We start from the raw sequence: 23,138 nt of genomic DNA on the forward strand, positions 1-23,138 counted from the left end.
CTTCCATAATAAAACAAAGGGAGACAAAGCTTTTTCTTCTGTTGCTCCAAGACTCTGGAAGTCCCTTCCTCAGATCTGCAGACTCTGTGGTTTCTTTTAAAGGCAAGCTAAAAAGCCATCTTTTTAAATCTGCATTTGTTTCATTTCGATCTACTGATTTTTATCTTGAGGCGCTATATAAATACATTTTTAGTTGCTTACTAAGCTTTCAGCCTCCCTTGTTGGTCTCAAAGTGTGCAGTGGTTGAGGAGGGCCCCCAAAATCTCTAATTACCATTACGCACAGGAAAAGCGACTGCCTTAGAGACCCAGGTAATCCTCTAAAAGCAACAGAAAGCCTTCAGCGAGCAAGAGTGTGAAGAAGTGCCAATAAAAACCTGTCAAAAGGTGACCTTTCTCTCCCCCCCCCTACACACTCAAAAAGCTTCAACACATCTGTCAGAGTTCCTCGTCGCCCAGCTAAACCCTATAATTTAGCGAGCCTGATCCCTCTATTCAAGCGTCCAACGCAGTTTAAACTCATTTACAATGACTAACAAATTCAGGGTGTAATTATCAAAGTTCCCAACATCATGACGGCACTGCCTCCCTGCAGCAGCCGCTGGTGACTCCATGCTGCACTGCTGGAGTAATGACAACACATAGGAGTCACATGAGTCATGCAGCAGCAATATTAAGGGGGGGGGGGGGGGGGGGGGGGTATCCCATCATAAACCCTCCAGATTACAGACAGAAAAGCAGTCTTGAGGCCTTTAATGTGAGTAATGAGGGTTAAGCATGATACAGAGGCTGTGTCATTCTGTCCCCGACTCTCTTTAATCTGGCTGTGGTTGGATGCAAACAGCTTCCAGGGATGAAGTTCGAGGAAGATCAAAGGCTGAGAAAAACTTGCTCTCAATTTACCCCCCCTCAATAACGACTTAAAGCGAATGAACCAAGAACACTTTAAAAGCATTAGGAGACCTGGAAGGTGACCAGGATTAGCCAAAGATGTGTATCAGAGAGCTAATCTAACGGGATCTGCCACCCCCAGGCTGCTGGACACTGGGTTTAAAATGTGAGAAGACTGAGATGAATACCAGATGATGGCGAAACGTCGAGCTCTGAACGCAAAAGTGGATAAAATGGGATCCAAAATATGAACAAACTAACGTCTCCTGGCCACTAAACTAGACGGTCGAGTTAAAACTAGCATCCTGGGAAAACGGCGAGGATTTACTGCATCCGAGTGAAGCAAGAGCAGCAACCAGGAAGGGAAATGAGTTTAAACAGAACATAAAATTTAAATATATAAATGATTAATGATGAACAAATCACAGCAGAAATGAGAACCAGCAGCCGCAGGAGAGCAGAGCAAGCCGGGGCCGTGCTGCCCTGTTATTACCACACCAACATCTGGCATGACGTCCTCGCTCACAAACACCCAGCGGCGTTTAGCCCTACATGACCTCACCCTGCCGGTTCCCAGGCCGTGTCGTCATCAGAACCAGACCCGCCATGTGGCGAGGAAAGGGGAGGATGGAGGGAAGAAATTAGCCGCTTTTCATCACGCTGAGGCAATGCGACGAAAAAAAAAAAAAAGTAAAATAAGAAAACAAAAAGAAACCCTGCAGCGAACTCTGTCTGCTTCAGGTATTTTCTGCACCGATGCAAACATCTGTTGTCTGACATACGGGCCGTTTTAGATCCTTAACGAGGTTTGACACAAAGCAGAGATCATAACAGAGATCCGATTCCCTCTCAGTGAATCTTTTTCAACTTCTGGCATGCTTTTAACTCTTTTGGTTTCAGCAGAGACAAAACATATCGGGGTCAAATCCTCAATATGCATCTGATTAATTAAAACAAAAAGAGAAAAAAACGGTTTGGTCTGAGTTTAATCAATCATGGGAGAAAGTTGTAAGAGAGAAAGAAGATGAGGTTAAACAAGAAAAAAATAAAAGATGTTTGTAGCCGAGCCAGGCTGCAGGAGGTTGACCACAGTAACTATGAGCGAGCGATCTCAGAAAACCACACACACACACGATGCATTCAACAATCTCTTGGCAAGAGCTGCATGATGGCAGAAAAACCTCCCACTTACAACCCAGGTCTAGAATCAGTTTCATCCAAGCATTTCCCTTAATCTGATTAGATGCACGACCAACTATAAAGTTCACAAGAGCAACAGGCTCAAATCAGATGCATTTGTTTTAGCTTTTATTGTATAAGTAGGGGTAAATGAAATTAAAACATGCAATTGTCTGTACGTTAGATTAGTGGATAAAGATTGGACCCTTTAGAAGAAACCAAAATAAGTCCAAATCTGATGCATAAACGATCCACAATGCACAGCAGGAAAATGTGACTCAATCAGTTGAGCTACAGACAGCTTTAAAGTCTTGTTCATCCTTCATCACCCTTTCAGACCGATGATTAACCAGATCTAGAGCAGACGGTGACGGTCTCCAACTCCGTCATGTCTGCCAAGTCTCCAGACAGAATCCAGGTGAGTCTGTGACGATGTTCGCCACATCAGACGCGTCTCACAGCCACACAGAGAGACGACATGACAACAATTAAGTCTCATAAAACCAGGAAGGTCTGCTGAGAAATGACAGGTTGCCCTCAAAACCAGTTTCCAAGCACTTTTCCTCAGCAGACTCTCGAAAAACCCACACATAAAAAATATTCATGACATGATTGAGAATTCGTCCTTTTCTGCCTTGCAAACTGTTGATGAAGGCAGAAAGATTTAAACCTACGCAGTTTTTAATCTTCATTTCATCATCTTCATGTTGGTGAAAAGCAAATTTAATAACCTTTTATTAATAATCTGTTGATTGTGTTTATGCTTTCAGATCGCAGGTGTTTGCTCCACAGAAGCTCGAGTGCAGGTGGGCTCCTTTAACTTTGGAGCACCAAATGGTATAAATCTAGTCTAGACAGCGTAAATATTTAAATAATAGGTATTCTACAGTGAAGATCAAAAGGACTTGTGGTTTCATATATTAAAATGTATAGACTGAAGCAGGCCTCAACCTAATTTCTCATCTGACAGGCCTTGAAACTGGTCTCAAGCCCTCCATACCGGTCGCCCACCTTGCATCTCAGCTAAGAAGCTAGCAAGGTTGTCACGAAGCTATTTAGCATAGCACATCCAAAAGAAAGAAAAAAAAAAAAAAAAAAAAAAAAAAAAGTCTGCCAACTGTTTCCATTTTGGTTTTTACTGATACATGATTCACTATTATAGTTATTTATTGTTTTAGAGATACTTTATGCTCAATGCCCTTTAGAACAAAATGTTTTATGTAAAAATCTGATGCTAGTCCAGTTAGCATAGCGTTGAGCAGTGGCTACTTCCAAAACTAATTATGGGCTCATCCTAAAAAGTATGCATACAGATTTCTGGCATAGTTCCTGACTTTTAAATATCCTAGTAATTGTATTTCATTGGCTTTGTGATGTTTGGCAGATAAATGTAGTCAACAACTCAAGATAAAAACTAGCAGCCAAACCACTTAGCAATTAAGCTAATATCCAAGATGATTAGTATTTTATGTTGATGCCATACTAGTGATAATCATCTTTGTCATTGCAACATACTGAGGATAACAATAAATGTGTCCTCTGCATTTAACCCACACACCAGGGAGCAGTGAGCTGCCTCAAGGCACCACCGCCTGGGGAGCATTCAGGGACCCGGAGAGGCAGTCTGTGGGATCTGAACCGGGGAACTTGCAGCCTTTGCAGGATTCAAGTCTTTGAGGTGGCCACTAGAACACCACTCAGTGTGATAATATTTTATGGACATGATGCACTGCTTGATGGATCCAACAGGAACCACTAAAAAAAGCCAGAGGTTAAAACCAAGATGCTTAGTAACTCCAATTACTTCCTCTACAATGGGATACTTCTGGTTTCATTTAGACATACTTCACATTGCTGCTTTAAACTGTTTATAGTAGCTGTTTGGCAGACAGCTCATGCCTTTCAACCACAATATATTTGGGAAAAGGCTGCATGAAAGAATGCATTAAAAAAAACTGAACAAAGTAATGGAAAATACTTTGGGATGTAGCAAACTGGAATCATCCTTTTACAAACAGAACATAAGATGCTGATCCTTTTTCCCTTTCACAAAAAAATATTTTAACATTTTAAAAAGCTACTAAAAGCTACTAAAAATCTTTTAAAGCTGAAATCAAAAGATTTCAGCTTTAAAAAAATACCTTGGAAATATTTGGAAACTGAAGCTGCCTTTAAAGAAAAAAAGTCCAATAACTGCTGTTTGCATCAGTATTTAAAAAAAAAAAAAAAAAAAAAAAAAAAAAAAAAAAAAAAAGTTTAAAACACTGAACAGGATTATTAAAACAAAGAAAATAAGTAATCTAACAGAACTCAAACATTTAAAGTGGCCAATGCTCTTGGAAAAAAGACAATTTTTGGTCTAAATCCTGAAGAGTCCTGATCCATGAGTTTTCACTGCATCTACCTCTGGAAAATAATTAATTACTTTTCACCGATACGGATGTATGCCACTCTATAGAAGGTGGCTAACCCCAGAAAGTTTTGTTAATAGCAAAATGTTCCCAAAGGTTTGCTTTAAATGCAACTTTTCACACCAGCTGGGCTTAATTAAACCTGATCAATCTAATTTAGGAAATGGATGCTTACATAGGCGATACACAAATACCGTTAAAGTTAATGTTTCCTCATCCTGATCCTTGGGGGTACAACAATTAAAAAGTGCTGAGTCAAACATTTCCAGAACTTTGTGACAGAACATTGAGGTAATTTATTTCTCTTAAGCAGGTGCTGTTGATCCAGAAAAAACATGTAAAACCCTTCAGGTCTCAGGGTTAAACAACGATTTATGTAAACCTTTTTAAAATCAGCAGCTGTTGCTGATTGTCTTCTGTGCTGGACAATTTCAGACTGGACCGCAGAGGAAACACACAGACCTTCAAGAAAGAGGTTCTCAGAAACCACAACAAACCTTTTTTATTAGTAATGAACAATACACGAGTGTAGCGTTTCCTCCAGGCATGCAACAGGCGACGTTTGTTCGTCATGAAGCTCCTGCGTTTTAGACGTTAACCAAACAAAGAAACTTTCTGTGGTGCTGGTCTGTAAGTCTATATCCTGGCTTCTCTCAGGTTACCGACGCAGCAGCAACACTGAGCCCTGCGTCTCTTTCACACAAACCACGATCTGCCAGCCTGAGAGTCCCGGGGACAACCAAAAGACAAACAAGCATGTCCACACACTTGTTTATACGTTAAACAACATGAAAGGAGCCGCCGTAACCCGCTCTATCCAGACAGATCGAGTCACGTTTGGTGGCACAACCGGGATCTTTTCTAAATTCTAAGAGTTTGGGCTCAGTCGCACCTCAGTGAGGATTTTGGCCAAACGGTACCACGTGTCTAAGTAAGGAATGCCATTCAGTTTTGTCCTCAGGAGTTTAAAAGATGCCATCAGTTTGAATGTATTCAGGGTTTTATCTGCTCCGACAATCACACACACACACACACACACACACACACAGCACGGTTTACTGAAGCTGACAAATTAAAAGTGAAATTAAATAAGAACACTTTAAAATGCTCACACCATGAATCATGGGGGATTGTTTAAATGCATTTACTGAACAAAGACTGAACACAGGAACCTACTGCAAGACCAGACCTGAAGGACGAGGGACATTTGTCAGTGATTTGTGCCGTAATGGCTTTAATTGAGTGCCGGCACAGATCGTTTCAGCGAGAGCAACAGCCTGAAAGCTGTTCGGTGTTTTCCCTTTAAATGAGCCCTTTGTTCAGACGCCACTTTAAGCCCCCCCGGTGGGCAGCTAAGCCTCGAGCTGCACAACTTTTACCCAGACCTGTTTGTCAAGTTCAACTTTTTATTTAGTCCAGACCTTCGTTCAAGCGGCCTGTGTTGAAATCTGGTTGGGATTATTGATCTGATGGCAATTAGGACATAAAAAAGGAGCAGGAGATCAGGATCTGGGCCACCCATGTTTACAGCGTGTTCTACCAGCTTTTCTCTGCTGGAGGAGTGAAAGGGAACGGTGCAACAAGCCAAGCCGAGAACATGTTTTAGCAGGGGGAAATAAAATTAAAAAAAAAGAGCTGCGAGCTTTCAGAGTGTGAGAACAGGGCCAACACAAACACCTCCTGTCAGCCATGACTTATGGAGACTGAGACCTTCAAAGATTCAAGGCAGATTCTACATATTAATGGCTTCGGTTCCCAAAAGACACAAAAACAATTTATGAAGTTTGCAACGCGCCACGGTTTCACATTTCTCCAGCGTTTAACAGACTCGGCCTTTAACACAACGCCTTGGAGAACTTATTTCAATCCTTTCTGCTCCGTCTGAACTGTACGTCCAACCAGACGAGAATGCAAAGAAGAAAAAAAAAAACTCGAACTCCTCCCCTCCAACCAACGGAACATTGATTCATTTTTAACGAGAATATTGTGCAATAGGGAGTTTTCTGTTGTATACAACCAGCCATGAATAGAAAGACAACTTTGTTTGGAAATTTGATTTAAACAAAACTCAACGCCGTCTGCCCTGGAAACGAAATGCTAAACGAGGAGACGGGACCGTCTGACTGAAACCGGCTGAAATCAAGCAGAACATTTGCAGCCGGTGATGATTATGGGGCAGCGTGTTGGGAAAGCTGCAGGCCAGGTGACATCACTGCCTCTACAGAAACTACCGACAGACTCATTTCATTCATTCCAATAATCCAAGAGCAGTTTTGGTGATGACGAGGCCATTTTTCAGGATGATGATGCAACTTTCCTCCGAGCAAAGAACAGCACAACTTTTCTTTCAGAAAGGCAGAACAACTCGGCGAGATCTCGCTCGGATAACTAAAAAAGGAGATTTATGATTTTAAAAGCGGTGCATAATGAGCCTCCATCCTGCAGAGCTCATCTGTCGGCTGCAATAACAGAATGCTTCACTTCTGATTGATGAATAATATTTTTTTTAATCAATCAAGTCTTCACAGAACTAAAACAAAGCCGGTATAATGTAGAAAAGTAAAAGCTTTTGTTCATTTCCCCCCCCCTCTCATCTTTACTTGGTCTAAAAGAAAATTTATTTCAATATCAAAACATTACATTTGCAGAAAATTTATTCCAGATTCAACCCAAGAGTTTGGACAGCTGAAAGATGCAGTCTGCAAATGTTGTGCAACATTATTTAAACGTCAAACTTGATTAAAATAAGCATTACCCTCCAAACTTTCAGAGGTGCTGTTTGAGGTTCTGTTTTCGCCCAACAGCCCTCAGGCCTGCATCGATTCATCAAGCTGCGGAGCATCACATTAAACAACCGTCCGGCGCCATATTGTGCAGAACTGAAACATGCAGCATGTGAAAAGACCCCCGTCAAATAATGACACGTCAAAAGACAGATTGCTTAGATGACAGGCTTATAAATCCAATTTAAACAGATAAGATTCCAAAAAAAAGGGTGGGAGGCAAAACTTCCATTTGTATGTGAACTTGTTAAAACATGGAAGAAATCTTTATTTCACAATTAATCCTCGTTAGTGTCATGCCTCTCAGCGTTTCTGCTGAATAAAACATCTGGTATTGCTTTGTGGGACAAGAATAACTTTCCTTTTGAAGCGCTTCTCACTTTACCAAACAAACAAAAATCAAGACAACATCCTCGTACAAACAGTTTTTCATTCTCAAATATGAGACAGAAATATCTGTTTTATTTTTTGTCTTTGCACAAATTCTTACCAAATAAAGCCTTTCATGTTTATTTGCGATTTTAAACAGGAGTACGAACTGTGCATGCGCAGCAGGGGATAAAACAAGGAAGCGGCTAACGGCTATTAGCATCTCCCAGCGAAACAATGAAGAATGGTCTAAGATCCAGTGGAAAAAAATAAAATAAAAAAACGCAAAACAAAAATTATTCCAACAGGGAAAAGCCCGGAATGTCTCTGGGAATCCAGTCTGAACGTTGGTGTTCACTGAAGCGGACGCTAAACCTGCCGAGGCTCAGATGTGACGCAGAGTTGATTGACATGAGTAAATGTTCTGATATGAGGCTCTTAAAGTTGCTGCAGATCGTTTTATTTAATTAATAACGTTGGTCTTTATCACGCCGAGCTGCTGCTTTACTGTGAGGCGTTGCAGCGAGTCAGGCTCAGTCCAGCATTATTTACAATCGATTTATTAATTAAGCAAACCGGCATTATGATAATTCTGTGATACTGTCACTAGATGGCGCCACATCTGTTTAGATCTGTTAATTGTGCTCGAGAGAGAATTATTTTTTTCAGCTCAAAAAGGACTTAAAAACACCATCAAGATGGAGGCTTGGTTTATTTAACCTCATTTTATCAAGATCAAACGATTTTTGGTCTTTCTTAAAGCATATAACGTGGCTATATAGCTTTAAATTCGTCATTTCTTGGTCTGCGGTAGGCTGCCCTCTGATCATATGATCTGATAAAACATTTTACTCCATTGTGGTAACTGTGCTTCTGATTAAATCGTCCCACTACAGGCTAATTTCCAGCTTTCATGTTTTTCCCCCCCCCCCCCCCCAACAGAACCTGAATGCATCAGGCGGCGGCGGCTCTGGACCCAAGGTGAACCGCCCCTTCAGCCACACACACACAGCTCCTCCCCAGCCAATCAGCAGCGTTGCTGGGACAACAGGTGGAATGTGCCTCGCTTCTCGCCGACCTTGAGAAGGTTTTCTCTAGTTTGTTATCAATCACTCCTCTGTGTGTGTGTTCTCTCCCCCCCCCCCCCCGTACACACAGCTCCTCGCCTCTCCCTCCCTCTTTGTCATGTCTTCATTAGAGCGAAGAAAAAACAACAGTTTGACCGGACGGGTTTCAGCTCAGCTCAGTTTCTGTGAGAGTGTAACCATCTTCGGTTTTCCACAAACTGAGTCAGTGCAGCAGAAAAACCAGCCGGAGGGAAACGGATCTGCTGAACAGTGAAGTTTTACTGCTGCTGCACACTGGAGAGGCCTAAGCTCAGAATAAAAACGTTCCCATTATCTGCATTTTCTAATTGGTCTAAATTCAATTTGAATTGTAAAATTCTTTCACTAGACAATGATACTTAATACTTGTTGGCATGTTTGCTGACGTACCAACAGACAAAAATATTTGGGTCTATATATCCATCCGTCCATTTTCTGTGTCACGCTTGTCCCTCGTGGGGTCGCAAGCAGTGGCGCCTCCAGAAAGGGGGGGGGGGGGGGGGCGTTCAGATGGGGCCATTTAAACTCTTGGGTGGTACACTGAAACTAAAAGCCATAAATTCAGGAGTTTATACTGTTGTAGTAACGCTGTCTGTAGAAAACCATTTTAAAGACTTAAGTAAATGCCTACTAACATCTTTTGGTTTATTGTTAGATGTTTAATGTTACTAATGCTCTAATATGCATAGACCAATAACAGTACAGTTATTTTGGGTTGAACATCAATTTTTTGTTATGTGTAATTATATTGAATATTAGGTGTACATTTATTGAAAAACAAAACAATTACTAGAGGAAAGTAGATTCTGGCAGATAAAAATAAGGTCAAGAAGTTGGCTGCTTTGCTGGCTGTGCATAATGGATTAAATGCTAAACTGATGCTACAACAATTTACACTGGCCAGTGGGGTGGCCAGGACATGGGATGGGGGGGGGGGGGGGGGGGGCGCGTAGAGGTGCTGGTGCCCGTCTCCAGCATTCAATGTATGATCAAAATTAATAAGATTTTGAGGAACATAAAGTCATGTCTGAAGCATGCACTGCATTCACGGTGCTGTTGTACTGAATAGTGCAGGTATTCTGGGATCAGTAGTGTGGGATTCATTGTTCTGCTGCATCTGGAAACTGAACAATGATCAACTGACTGGGAACAAAATGTGACTCCATCAGCGCCCCCCCCCCAGCGGGGAGATGTTAATTAGCCAAGCAGATAGTAAGACAAGCCGTCAGTTTCACGCATCCAGCATGCTGAGGTGAGTGCATCTTCAGTGTAGATGGACCGTTTGTATAATGTCGCAAGAGCTCAAGTTAAGCTATTATTTGTTCGCTGTTGCAATATTTGAGCAGATTCTTCAGCGGTAGAGCAGAGCACATTCCCGTCTTACAGGGTGTGACGGCTGAAGAGCAGCCCGGCTCATCTTGAGCCAACATTGTAAGCTACAGTTTACTGTATAGTAAGGTGAGCTGGAGGCTTATTTTTCTTCAGACAAGAAAGCATCTAGCCAACAGGGTAACAGGGACATTAAATATTTTCTACCAAAACTGTACACCAGAACCACAGCAATGTTGTCCAGACTGTTCATTTTTGGTTTCAGCTGATTTTGGGTACCAAAGTCTGACAATTTAATTTACTAGTTTAAATCTTTTTCAACGGACGGCGTTACTATATTGGATCTAAAGACACATTACAGTTAATGGGCCTAATTTAACAAAACTAGTATAGATTTTTTTCTTTATTTGAAAATTCATTCCAGATCCAATTTAGACCCAGAGTATGATCAACTCAAACATGAAGTCCACAAATATCTTCTAGAGGTCATATTTGCCAAAAAAAAAAAACTAACCCACTGAATTGCAGGATGAGGTTCGGTCTTTATCCAACAGTCCTCTGGCCCACATCCGTTCATCCACCAGTAGAGTATCAATTTAAAACAACTTTCCAGCACAAAATTGCGTTGAATAAGTAGAAGAACGTCCAAAGCTTTATGTAATTATCGCTAACCAGTAACATTAAATATGACAAACCAATACCACACAAAGGCTCACAATACTAAAACATTTTGCACCTGCATGGACAAGCTCGCAAACAATTAAGATTTAGCAGTAAAACCAGACAGATGCTTTTCTACATGATCCGACACCTGGATTTGATTTCTACACTTTCAAATAAAAGGCTGCTGGTTGGGTTTCATGCAAAGCTTGGGTTCAATAATCTGGCAAACGGGTCTGAATGAGGCCACTTGACCTTGAAGAAACCCTTCAGAAAGCTCAGATCTACAACCACGGTGATGGGAGAAAACAATCGCTGCAGTATAGGCCATGTGATTAAGCCAGTATCGCTGAAACGGGCAAACAACAGCTTCATTGTTGTCACTGGAGCAGAGCCAACACCCACTTCACACCTACTAGGAAACTCGGCTCTGACCGCGTCCCCCCTGTGGCTCAGAGGGGAACTGCAGAGACACGGCAGCTAAATACTCACCGAAGCAGCTTCCAAAATGTGCCGATGGTGCATTTAAAGGACAATGGCAGGTAGGAAATGTGAGCGTCAAACTTGAGAAAAAAATAAATGCCCACCAAATAACAAAAGTTATAATAGAAAAACTATTCCAACATAAAGTTATTGAGAATAAACTAATCCGAAGGCTGCTTCCCACAAACCAAACATGAACTCCTAAAAAAAGGACTTAAGATTGCAAATTTAGATTAGAGGGATCGCTCTCATAATGCAACAGTGGAGATAAAGGGTTCCTTTGATAATTTGTAAGATGCAGTGATTCATAAAGGCCTGAGTTCGCTTCTGCACTGGAGTTATCCTACAGTTTTAAAGTCAGACTGAGCTGCAAAAAACACTTTACAGGACAGATCACTCTGGATAATTTTACTGCAAATATACTCTGAGCTTGAATAAACTTAAACAAAAACAAACATGCTTGTGAATGAAGCATCAGTGACTTTTCCCCGTTTCCTCGTCCTGCTCCGGCTGTTGGCTCTGGCTGAGATAAAGATCTGTTAAAGCCGACTTAAACTCTTGACACGTTCCGAGGTCAAACCCTCCAGGTGAATCTCATGAGAATGTGACAAGACAGGAGTCTGAACTTCCTGAAACCAGCATGGCGGGCTGGAGGCGGGTGTTTACACGCAGCGCCATGGCAACGGCGGTTTCTGGACCGACGGTCGGTTAACGTGTGACAGGAAGCGAAGGATGAAGTCAGAGCCGCTGCTCCGCATGGGGCCCTCAGAGTCCAGACCAGCAGAAATATAAATACCAAAAATACCGAGCGGTGGTTACAAGAAGGTCACCGAGGGGTTCTCCTAGAAACAAGTAAAAAAATATCAAAACATCTAATCTCGCTGAGGTCTCTGACTGAAAGACATTTTTTAATCCCAGCAGCGCTCACCTGTGGTTTTCATAAACCAAGCACTTTACCTTATTTTATAACCTTTTTATTAATGATTTTACACTGAGCTGATAAAGAAATTACAAAACAAACTTACAGAAATGCTATAGTTTCATATTTTTAAGTAGTTTTTGTGGATGCCGTTTCTATAAGAGGTTTTACATCCAATGTTTTGCCAGGTTTCCCTTGGGAGGAAAAAAAAGTGATAATTAATCTCCATGGTGACTTTCCTGGTTAAATAAAGATTTAATAAAAAAAAAAAATTATTGAGAATACTTAACATCTGGCACTTCTGATTAGCAATGCTACTGTTTTCCTTCCATTCAACTTTCCATTTTGTCCCCTATGGATCAGCTCAAGAATGTAATTGTGACACATAAATCTGGTTCAAAGTTATCGGTCGGCTGATATTTTTGGCCAATATTTGCGTTTTTTACCTGCATCGGTAGGTCTATACATCCATGATTCATTCAGCGAATTCAGCAGCCATGCCTTGAACTCTTTAGCAGAGAGCGAGCGGGTGCCGACAACAAGGTTATGTTTTCAACTTTTTATGTAGTTTTAACAAATTCAGCTGATCTGTGTGTGCAGGAGGGAACGGCGGTGTGTCAGTTTTCTGTCTGATTTCCAGCTGCCACTGCTCTGTTTTTCTGGGTAACTTTCAAACTGCGGTCTGAAGCTGGTTATCAATAATTGGCTGGTTTAAAATGCAAGTTTTGAAACTTCTGTAACAAAAAAAAAAAAAACAGCAGCAGGGTATCGGTTATTCAGAATAATAACTGATATCAGAATAAAATCGGTACTGGCTAAAAAAACAAAAAAAAAACAAAACTGCATCAGTTGATTTCTAATTCAAATTATGCAAAACAAAAAGATTTGCAAACTGCATGAATGAACAAAGCTAAGATGTGTGAATATTGATCAGCTGGTCGATGCAGCTTTAGTTTCAATGGCTCTGAGCCGTCAGAGCAGGAAAAATGAATAATTTGTGTTTGGTGACCAAGAACCCAGCTGCATGTATGCGCCCACATATTTGTCACTTATTAAACTCATTAATAGGACTATCCTTCTTTTGGATTAAACAGCAGCGTAACTTCCAGGTTAAACAGCCTGGGGCGTCAGTGAAGGCGCTGCAGGCCGACTTTCTGCACATTAAGAGACGGAGCTCATAGAAATCCTGAGTGAAGGTCACAGTCGAGCACCGCCGGTCCTGTTGGGCCTGTTCTCACAGCGATAACAGACTCCAGTCGCTCCAGACAGATAAACACTTTCTCAGACAACAGATGGAAGAAGCTTCTGTGCAGATCAAAGAAGTCGGGCAGAAAGGACGGCTGACGTAACGTAATGATCAATGTGAGGAAACGGGGCAAAATAAGCCTTGAATGAATCCTGAATAAACTCCGTTCTCATGCCGGAGTCAGGGACACCTTCAGCGATCATAACAGGAAACTAGTCACTGTTCAGCGGCTCTGATGCGATTATCTGGGGGGAAATATGCAGGATTTCTAACTGTCCAGAATTAAAAAAGGTAAATTTAATGTTTGAGTCAAACACTGAAGGTGGATTTTTCCCCAGCTGGTTGCAACCGTCTGGTTTTCCAGCCGAGCGCTTCAGGGTCGTTTCTTTGGCCAACATGCAGCTGACGAGGTTCACGGCCAGCCGTGGGGAGGGGGGGGGGGGGGGGGGGGGGGGGGGGGAAGAAAATGGGCGTTTTCTGCAGGAGTTTTGGGAAAAGGAAATGACACGATGTGGCAAAGCTCTGCACAACAACAGAGACGACACACCTTTCACACACAGAAACACGCCCAGAGCGCGAGCCGCTGGCCAAGATCCAGCCGAGCAGCTAATGCACACATGGTGTCGCAATCATATCAGTAAAGTCTGTCGTCACACGGTCAATCTTTCAACGCGTTCGGCTTTTTAAAGCTCATGTTGGAGCCTGTAGAGTCTCATCATTTCCTACTGAACACGGGACTTCTGAGCCGCCTGAAACGCCTCATTTACAATCCAGCCGCCTTTTCTGTTACTCCTCCACGGTCAACCGTGAGGAGCTGGCTTGGCACGTCTCAAAACACCAAGACTCTCAATTAAGCACCAATTAGTGGTGCAGACGGTCTACTGGGAGTCATCTTAAAGAGACAGGAGCTAAAACAGATGAGTTTAGTCATTTTAAAAACAAGGAAGCGTGCTTTGAATCTTTGGTTAAGTCTCCAGTGCATTAAATAACTCAAATTTTATTTATATAGAGCTAATTCATGGTACATGTCATCTCAAGGCTCTTTCCAAAGTCAAATTAAATTAAATCCTCCAGGTTGGTGAGAAAGTTTCCTCTCTAAAGAAACCCAGCAGGTTGCATCAAGTCTCTCCAAGCAGCATTCACTCCTCCTGAAAGAGCGTAGAGCCACAGTGGACAGTCGTCTGCATTGTTGATGGCTTTGCAGCAATCCCTCATACTGAGCATGCATGAAGCGACATTGTAACAAATAACTCTGGCAGCCAGCGCTGTGCAGATTACAGCAGTGGTTTCTAAAGTTAGCCTCCAAATGCAACCAAACCTCAACTTTTCCCCTGAACAGATTCATTCAGCAATAGTTGGGGTTGGAAGTTCGTTATTTTAGCAAATCTGAGAGGAAAGGATCCAAAAGGAGAAACAGGTAGATGCATGGCGGATGGCAGGTTTGCAGCGAAGGGATAAATATATATAAATCAACAAAAATGACTGGATCTCCAAGGTCAGATTTCCCAGCAGACACTGAAAGCAAAAGCCACCTTGAAAACGTGCAACACTTTAGAGGCAGGATTTACTGAGAGGATTCCTTCTTTATGCTTCAGTCTTTATGAACGGCTAAAGTTCTCCTTCAGGGGCCCCAAACCAAAGAAAAGCCTGACAGAGACCGATCTCTCCTTCACACGCACCTTTCTGCACGGCTGCCAGGATCTGATGGACTGCTGGTACCAGTCACCTCTACCAGGACTCTTCCTGCCACAGAGAGGCTTGTTTCAGGTCGACCGGGTCACAGCAACGGCGTTCTGACACATGAGACGCGTTTTATTACGAGAGAGAGACGCGTCCTTTCAGACAACACGCCAGGTCTGCAGAGTAAAAAACACCGACAGGTTCTGTTGGGTTTTCAGCTCGTCCAGCTGGAGAGACGCTGAGCTGCGGATCAAACCAGACAGCAGAACCTTTCTGAAGGAGATCCAAACTGCTACAGAAGTCCAAGTCAGCCGCCGTGACCGCCTCCCTTCATAGGGCTGGACGATAATTCAGTAACAATACGCATCGATCGATAGACGTATACCGATAATAGAACAAAAAGGCTCAATAAAAAAAGTTCGGTAAAGTAAAACGTTGCCGTCTTTTTGCATTCTAGCCATGTAGGTTAATATTACAGTCGTTTCATCCTCCCAACCAATCACAACGCAGACCCAGGAACCAAGCTCCGCCCCCTTCAAAGAGTTCACCCGTTCTTTTTTTCCCTTTAAAACTTGTAGTTTTGGTAAAAAGTTGGTTGAATAAAAGGTTTGAGTTTGAATTCAGTGTTTGAGCCTTTATCTATAATGGGTTGCTAAGCAACAGCATAAAATGGCCAGAGCTGCACTTAATTATCAGCTAATTCAAAACATATTTTATCAATAAATATGATTTCTATTTTATCAATATGCCTTTTTCCCCCCATATCATCTGACCCTATTCCTTCATCCAACCGTACCTCCAGCACAGCTTCTCCACCCTCTGGAGCCCCCCCACATGTCAGCTCCTGATTTTAGTGATAATTTACTACATTAAACACCAAATAAGCAACAATAAGCAGCTTTATGGCTCATATCTGCGTGTTCCAACCTCTGCAGCAAAGCATGTTGCGTCACTCTGCAGCCGGGTCTTAATTGATTGAACAGTAAATGTTGGCTCTGTCACTTTTACAACCAGCCGTCAGGAAGGCGATCGTTAGAGCGACCAGCGACGATTTGGCGAGGCCCTCGGCGCTCCTCGCCACACGGCGCTTATCAGCACGGAAACGCGTTAATTGATGAGGTCCATCAGCAGCTGGTCAAACACAGCAGCAGCAAAACACGACGTTATCGGCAGACACAATTAAACCATTAATATTTTCAGACGCATGATTTCCCTCCGTGACATTCTACATCATCATCTTCATCTCTCTAAAGCAGAAAATACAGAAATAAAAATCAGGCAGCTGACAGGACGCCTTCACAGGGAAAGGAAAGCAATTTAACCAACAGTCAGATCTGAGCTGACAGTGACGGTAAAACTGCTGCGCACAGAAACCCAGGCAAAGTTCTGGAGTCAAACCTAAAGGTTGTCGGTTAAAATGCCGCATTCTCCCAGAATCAAACCAATACCTTAAAACTGGTGCCAGATTTTATTTTTTCCAACTGAACAGCTTTATTCATTTTGCCACAGGCGTTCCTCAGGGTCCCATTTTATCCCACCATCTTAATTTAAAAAAAATATATTTTATATAGATCAATTCAATAAACCATCCGAGTTGGTTGGTGAAAACAAAATGACATTTTTAGCAATATTCTAGTTTAAATAGATTAAATACACAGACTGATGCCTGTTAATTATGACTTTCTGCTTCCAGATGATGAAAAACACAACATTTAAGATTATTATCAGACCAATGAAAACATTTTCATGAAGAACTATGGGCTTAATAAAAAAAGTTTAATTCCTGCTTAAAAAGGTTTTTATATTTATATATATATATATATAGATATATATATATATATATATATAGTATAGATATATATATATATAGATATATATATATATATATATATATATATATATATATATATATATATATATATATATATCTAGATATATATATATATATATATATATATCTAATATATTATATATATATAACAATAAAGGTACTTTTAAATCTGAAAAATTAACCTAACCGGACCCATATTCTAGTTTACAGAAAATGACGAAGATGAGTTCCAACTACAAACATGTATCTAGAAAAACGGAGGGAAACCCTGAAAACATGTTGGGATGGTTTATATCAGATATTCCCAAACTTTTCACCTTGCGACCCCCAAAATAACAGCACCACAGATTGGTGACCTCTTTTTGGCAGAAGGAGGGATATTCTTCCATTTTTTCAGGAGGAAATTGTGAGAATAAAGTCAGAATATTACAAGAATCAAGTCGTAAAATTAAAAATTAAGTCATAAAATTACAAGGAGTCATTTTATAAGAACTCTTACCTCACGCCTGTAAACCCCATTTACAGGCGTGAGATCGGTCCAGTCAAAGCCCGGCCTAAATCCAACTGAGAATCTGGGACAAAGTCCAATAAAAAGGGACTGAAAATGTGGGAATGTTCAAACCATTTTAATCAGGCACCATAGATGCTGCAGCCGGAGGGCCTTCGGTACCAGAACATCAACCCAGTGTTTTCTATTTAGACGGATCAGCAACCCTTCATCAGAACCAGCGCTGCATGGTACCTCCACCATAACCTCCTCCCAGGCTCCTCCTGCAGGCTCAGCCATCTGATTGGAGCAGAACACAATGGACCTGAGAGAGGAGCGTGAATACAGAGAAGATGGATGTTTGCTCCTAATCCTGCCGGGCAGGCTGGAACAAATCTGATCCACCGAGGCCTTTTATTTTAAAAAGCTCAGAGCGACGAGCCTCGGAGACGCTCAAACAAACAGAACGTTCCCAAACAGCAGCAGAAACCCAGCGCAGATCAAAGCTAGGGAGTCACTTCAGAACCGCGGCCAAGGTTTTGCGTCGCTTGCACCAATTAGGCAGAAGAATCTGACAAGTTGATGGTGTGAGCAGCCGCCGTCTCATCCTGAACGGCGGCTGCCACCACAGATGCACCCATCAGCCTTTTTTTTTCTGGCCCATATCGACTCGCAGCTGCATGTGATGGACCGACCTGCTGATTCCAGCCTTCTCTCTGCAAACAGAAGAAAGAGCTGCAGGCCCACAGTTTGGTCCGTGAGGCAGACACCCTGTCTACTTTTAAGACCAAGCTTAAAACTTTCCTTTCTGACAAAGCTTCTAGTCAGAGTGGCTCATGTTACCCTGAGCTACCTCTATAGTTATGCTGCTATAGGCTTAGGCTGCTGGAGGACATCAGGGTCTATTTCTCTCACTCTGCTGAGTTCTCCTACTGCTCTCCAATCTGCATTATTTGTTCTTATTTCAGCTTTTTGTTCTCTGTCATTTCTTCTTTTCATAGAAGGTACACCTGGTCTGGCTTTCTGTTAGCTGTGACATCATCAGGGGAGGCAGATCATCCTCTATTACCATCTACCATAGAAAGTACTCCTGGATCAATGTGAGCTTCTGTGCTTTCTGTGTCTCTGCTCTGTCTTCTCTAACATAGAAAGTACTCCTGGGTCAATGTGAGCTTCTGTGCTTTCTGTGTCTCTGCTCTGTCTTCTCTACCATAGAAAGTACTCCTGGGTCAATGTGAGCTTCTGTGCTTTCTGTGTCTCTGCTCTGTCTTCTCTAAGCCCCAGTGGGTGGAGGCAGATGAGCGTTCACACTGAGCCTGGTTCTGGTTCTGCTGGAGGTTCTCCTCCCTGTTAAAGGGGAGTTTTCCTCTCCACTGTCGCCTCATGCATGCTCAGTATGAGGGATTGCTGCAAAGCCATCAACAATGCAGACGACTGTCCACTGTGGCTCTACGCTCTTTCAGGAGGAGTGAATGCTGCTTGGAGAGACTTGATGCAACCTGCTGGGTTTCCTGGCTTAAGAAGTTACCCTCGTGTTAAACTCCTCATTTTCGGCCTATAATAATAAACTTTTACATTGTTGTCCACAAACTTCACCAGAAGGTTCCTCCACATTCTGACCTCAGCCTGAAGCCAGCCTCAGAGAGCCACCACAGGTGTGTCCAGTCTGCTCATTAACCCACAAAGTCCCCTCAAAACATTTTACCTGCAATCATTTCCAGACGTTTCTTAATGCGTCTCACCTGCAGGCAGCGAGACTCCGCCCTCCTCGGCCTTAAGAAGCCAATTAAACTGAATAAACAGCATCTGGAAGTCGTGTGTGCAAGAGATATAAACATGCATGTTGGATTTGAACGCAACACTGATTCAAACCTTGGATTTAGGAATTTAATTAAAAAAAAAAGGGTGAAAAATCGCAGTCAAGAAGGGGGAAAAAGGCCTAATTAACCAGGAAAGAGACCAGAAACTAAATGTAGTTAAAAGGTTTGATAGAAAAAACGACTTAGAAGATTTAGCTCCTTTAAAAAAGGGAAAAAAATATTTTTTTAAAAAAAGTTGGTTTTAATGTTATGCTCCCCACCTATTCAATATACTTTCTATCGCTGTTTTAGGTTTTATTTAAAAAAAAAAAAAAAAGATCCAAGATGAAAGAGATGAAACAACAAAAACTATCATATTAAAAACTTTAAATGATAAAACACACTAAACCGATACATTTATAAGGAATGTTACAAAGATATAAAAATGTTCATGCTTTAATATTATGCTCCCAACTGATCAATACACTTTCAGTCGTCATGTTAGTTTTTATTAAAATAAGAAGTTAACAATTCATAAACTTATTTTGTGTGACTTTTCTCCGCTGGTGCGCCAACCAGCGGAGCTTCGCAGCACTCCTCCCCGCCCAAGGCGCTCGGTTCACGGTCACTCACCGATGGACACCAGCTTGATGTTCTCCCTCTCCAGGAACTCCAGCGCCACCGACACGTTCTCCAGCTTCATCTGCCTGAAGTTGGGCCTGGTGTGGTACTTTCTGTACATCTTCTTCTGGCTCAGGACCTCCAGCAGGGCGATGAGCCGCAGCCCGTCCCCCAGGTCCAGCTGCAGGTCTCCGATCCGCTTGTTGACGCACTTCAGGTGCTCGTTGATCCAGCGGGTGAAGGTGTTCTGCTGGATCTTCTTCCACGGAGCGTCCTCCGCCAGGTCCTTCTCTGTGGCCGGCATGGTTCCCGCTGGCTTCCCGGCTCGGTTCTGGTTCTGGTTCTGGTTAAAGCGTGAATGGAGCAGAGGTGTTTCCTCGGAGCCGCCGCAGCCTGCTTTGAAGGCTTCGCTCCACCTCGGCCAGACTTTACTGACGCTGCCGCGTTCAAGGCGGCTCGGAAATTACACCTTCCTCCAGTCAACCCGACCTCCGGCGACTTTCAATGACCCCACCCACATACCGGTTCTTCCACGGAGAAGAATATTTTTTTTTTTTTATAAATAAAACTCTTCAGTAAAAAACAAACCAACATTATATCGTGGCCTTAAATGAATACAGGTAAGATGGGAGAAAAAATAAATAAATACATAAAAAAATAAATATATAAATAAATACATAAAAATATATATATATATATATATATATATATATATATATATATATATATATATATATATATATATATATATATGCAGCCCTATCAGCCCTTTTCTCTGAACATTCACTTTGAGTAAAATAAAATAAAGGAAAAAATATTTAGCGGCTCTAGAAATAAGTGAAACAACAATATTAAAAACTTTAAATGAGATCTAATACACAAAAAAGAGATACATTTATTAGAAACCTTCGTTAAACATATAAAAAATAAATAATAAATTAAACTAACATTATATTGTGGAAACAGATTTTTAACATATTTAGTCGTCTACAATACAGATAAGATATATATATATATGCAGCCCTTTTAGAATTTTTCTTTCAACAATTCACTTTGAGTAAAAGAATATCAAAACATTAAAACAAAAACAACAGTATCAAAAACTTTAAATGAGAGATAATACACAAAAAACAGATACATTTGTTAGATATATCTGTTACAAAGATATAAAAAATAAAATGATTTACAAAATAAAAACTATATCTAACTATATTTAAACAGAAATTTGTTTTTATAAATTTTGACATTCTCAGAAATAACCAAATATGGTTATCTGGCCTTACTCCCTATATAACTCTACTTTTATAATACTATATGTAAACTACTATAATTCACTATATTACCGCTCGATTATTTCATCACAAAATTACTCAGTGAAACTAAACATTTGGATTTAAAATGTAAAAAAGGAGTTTGAAGAGGGTCAACTATGTGTTTGATTTTTGCCTTTTCTTTTTAAGATACAAGGGTGACATAATGCTAATAGTTTATTAGGACATTTAGAAGTATTTGTAGTTTAAGACTTTTTAAGATATATTCTGACTGAAAATTTAGAAGATGAAACTTTATCACTGATGAGTAACTTGTATTTATAAATGCAGGAATAGTTAAATTAATTACAGCAACCATTTATATGACGTAGGTGAACAACAGTAGGGATTTTCATGCGTTAACCTGAGTCACAGTAACCATTTTGTGATTGTAAATGAGATTATAGTAGCAATACCAGTGAGTTATTCTAAATTTGACAAAAAGCTCTTTCTAGTGTATGAATTGTTTCTAAAATGTGATGGGAAAAAAATATATTTCATGTCAAGAAAATATAATTTAATCTAGTACCAACTGCCCACTATCAAAATCACTTCACCATTAAATGAACATTTTATGCCACATTTTATTCACAAATTAATTTTTATTGCTAAACTTTAAACTAATAAGAATCAGTATAAAAACCTTTCTTGGAAAACAATACATTCTATTTTATTTGAAGATTTGAAAACAATGTAAACAAATAAAAAAATAGTCTGTTATGCTTTACTTTACAGAAAAAAAAACAACAACAGAAGAAATCAACAGGAAAATCCCCAAAGTGAGTCAGGTTGACCTCTTCTGTTTTCAGACTGAAGCGGCTCAATAAAGTTTGATCCGATCAGCTTCACTCGTGACAGAACCAGAGGTTGAAGGTTCAACTTCCTCGTCACATTTAGCTTCAGTGAAACCAGCAGTTCTGAGGCTTATGTCACAATATATGGAGGACCAGTGCTGCCATAATTAATAAGATCAGAAACAAATAAATGGCTCAATAAAGGAAATACTCAAACAGTTTTAAAAATTAATCAACTGGGCGTTAAATTTAACAAAATAAATTTCAAAAATGCTTTCAATCACTAATAAAAGTATCAAATTTATATCTAAATTTAGCTGGTATACTTTTTTCTCTGTACACTTTATTCTTGTTTTCTTTAAGTATCTCAATCATTTTTACCAAGTATGATACACAAGCTGGGGCTAAAGTTGTGTCTCACAAAAATTGAAAAATTGTTTAAAATAAAAATGAGTAATGGAGCAGAGAGGAAATATAACCGCTAAATAAATGGAAATTGAAATATTGCCCATGTTAATTAGTTATTCAGTTTAATTATTAAATTTGCATTTAGAGGCACATTGATTGCTGGTCTACTGATTAGCTGTGTGAATCATCTATTAAGCAATTTGTTTATTTCTGAATTTATTCATAATTGTGGCAGGATTGTTCTTCCATACAGGGGAGGAGAAGCGATGAAGCAGGAAAAAAAAAAGCGGACTATTTAAAATATCACAAGTGGCAACTTGGTAGTTTCCCTGACAGCTGAAAGTTTTATTTTTCTGAGAGGTTCGTCATCGCGTCCTCAGATTAAACTGGAATCTTTGTCCCAAATTATTCAGTTGAATAAAAACCTGATCAGCAGCGGTTCTCCATCTTCTTCTGGGGTGTTTGCAGACAGTATCTGGACAGGACTGGACTTTGACTAGACCACTGGTGTCTTTCCTTTTAGCCGTTCTGTTGTAGGCTGGCTGCAGCACTGAAGAGGTCGGGTCCACTCAGAACCTGCTGTGTGTTTTAAAAACCTCTGAAACTGGTGGATTGTTTGCTGAATTTCATTTACAGAACATGAGGACAACATTAAAGCAGGATTATTTTTTTTATTGTGCAGCAAACAACTAATAGGACAAAATAAAACTGGTTCTGCTGCAGAACATCCCTTTATTTAGCGCCATCTTTCCCCAGCTTCACTGTCCCTGCTGCTGAAAAACATCCCACACCATGATGCCGCCACCACCGTGTTTCACTGTGGGGCTGGATTT

The 23,138-nt window shown here is 40.9% G+C and overlaps 1 protein-coding gene across 2 annotated transcripts in view; it reads right to left on the reverse strand.

Annotated features, from left to right (window-relative positions):
• LOC105938234 (filamin-B) overlaps positions 1-20,201 on the reverse strand; it is a 78,905-nt gene extending 58,704 nt beyond the window's left edge. For both annotated transcript variants that reach the window (XM_012879904.3, XM_012879902.3), the window contains exon 1: positions 19,806-20,201. In XM_012879904.3, coding sequence (XP_012735358.2) covers positions 19,806-20,097 — 292 coding nt within the window. In that variant the 5' untranslated portion in view covers positions 20,098-20,201. The remainder of the gene's footprint in view (positions 1-19,805) is intronic.
• Between the last annotated feature and the right edge of the window lie 2,937 nt (positions 20,202-23,138).

The sequence above is a fragment of the Fundulus heteroclitus genome, chromosome 20 (genome assembly GCF_011125445.2).
Source record: "Fundulus heteroclitus isolate FHET01 chromosome 20, MU-UCD_Fhet_4.1, whole genome shotgun sequence".
Taxonomy (NCBI): Eukaryota; Metazoa; Chordata; class Actinopteri; order Cyprinodontiformes; family Fundulidae; genus Fundulus; species Fundulus heteroclitus.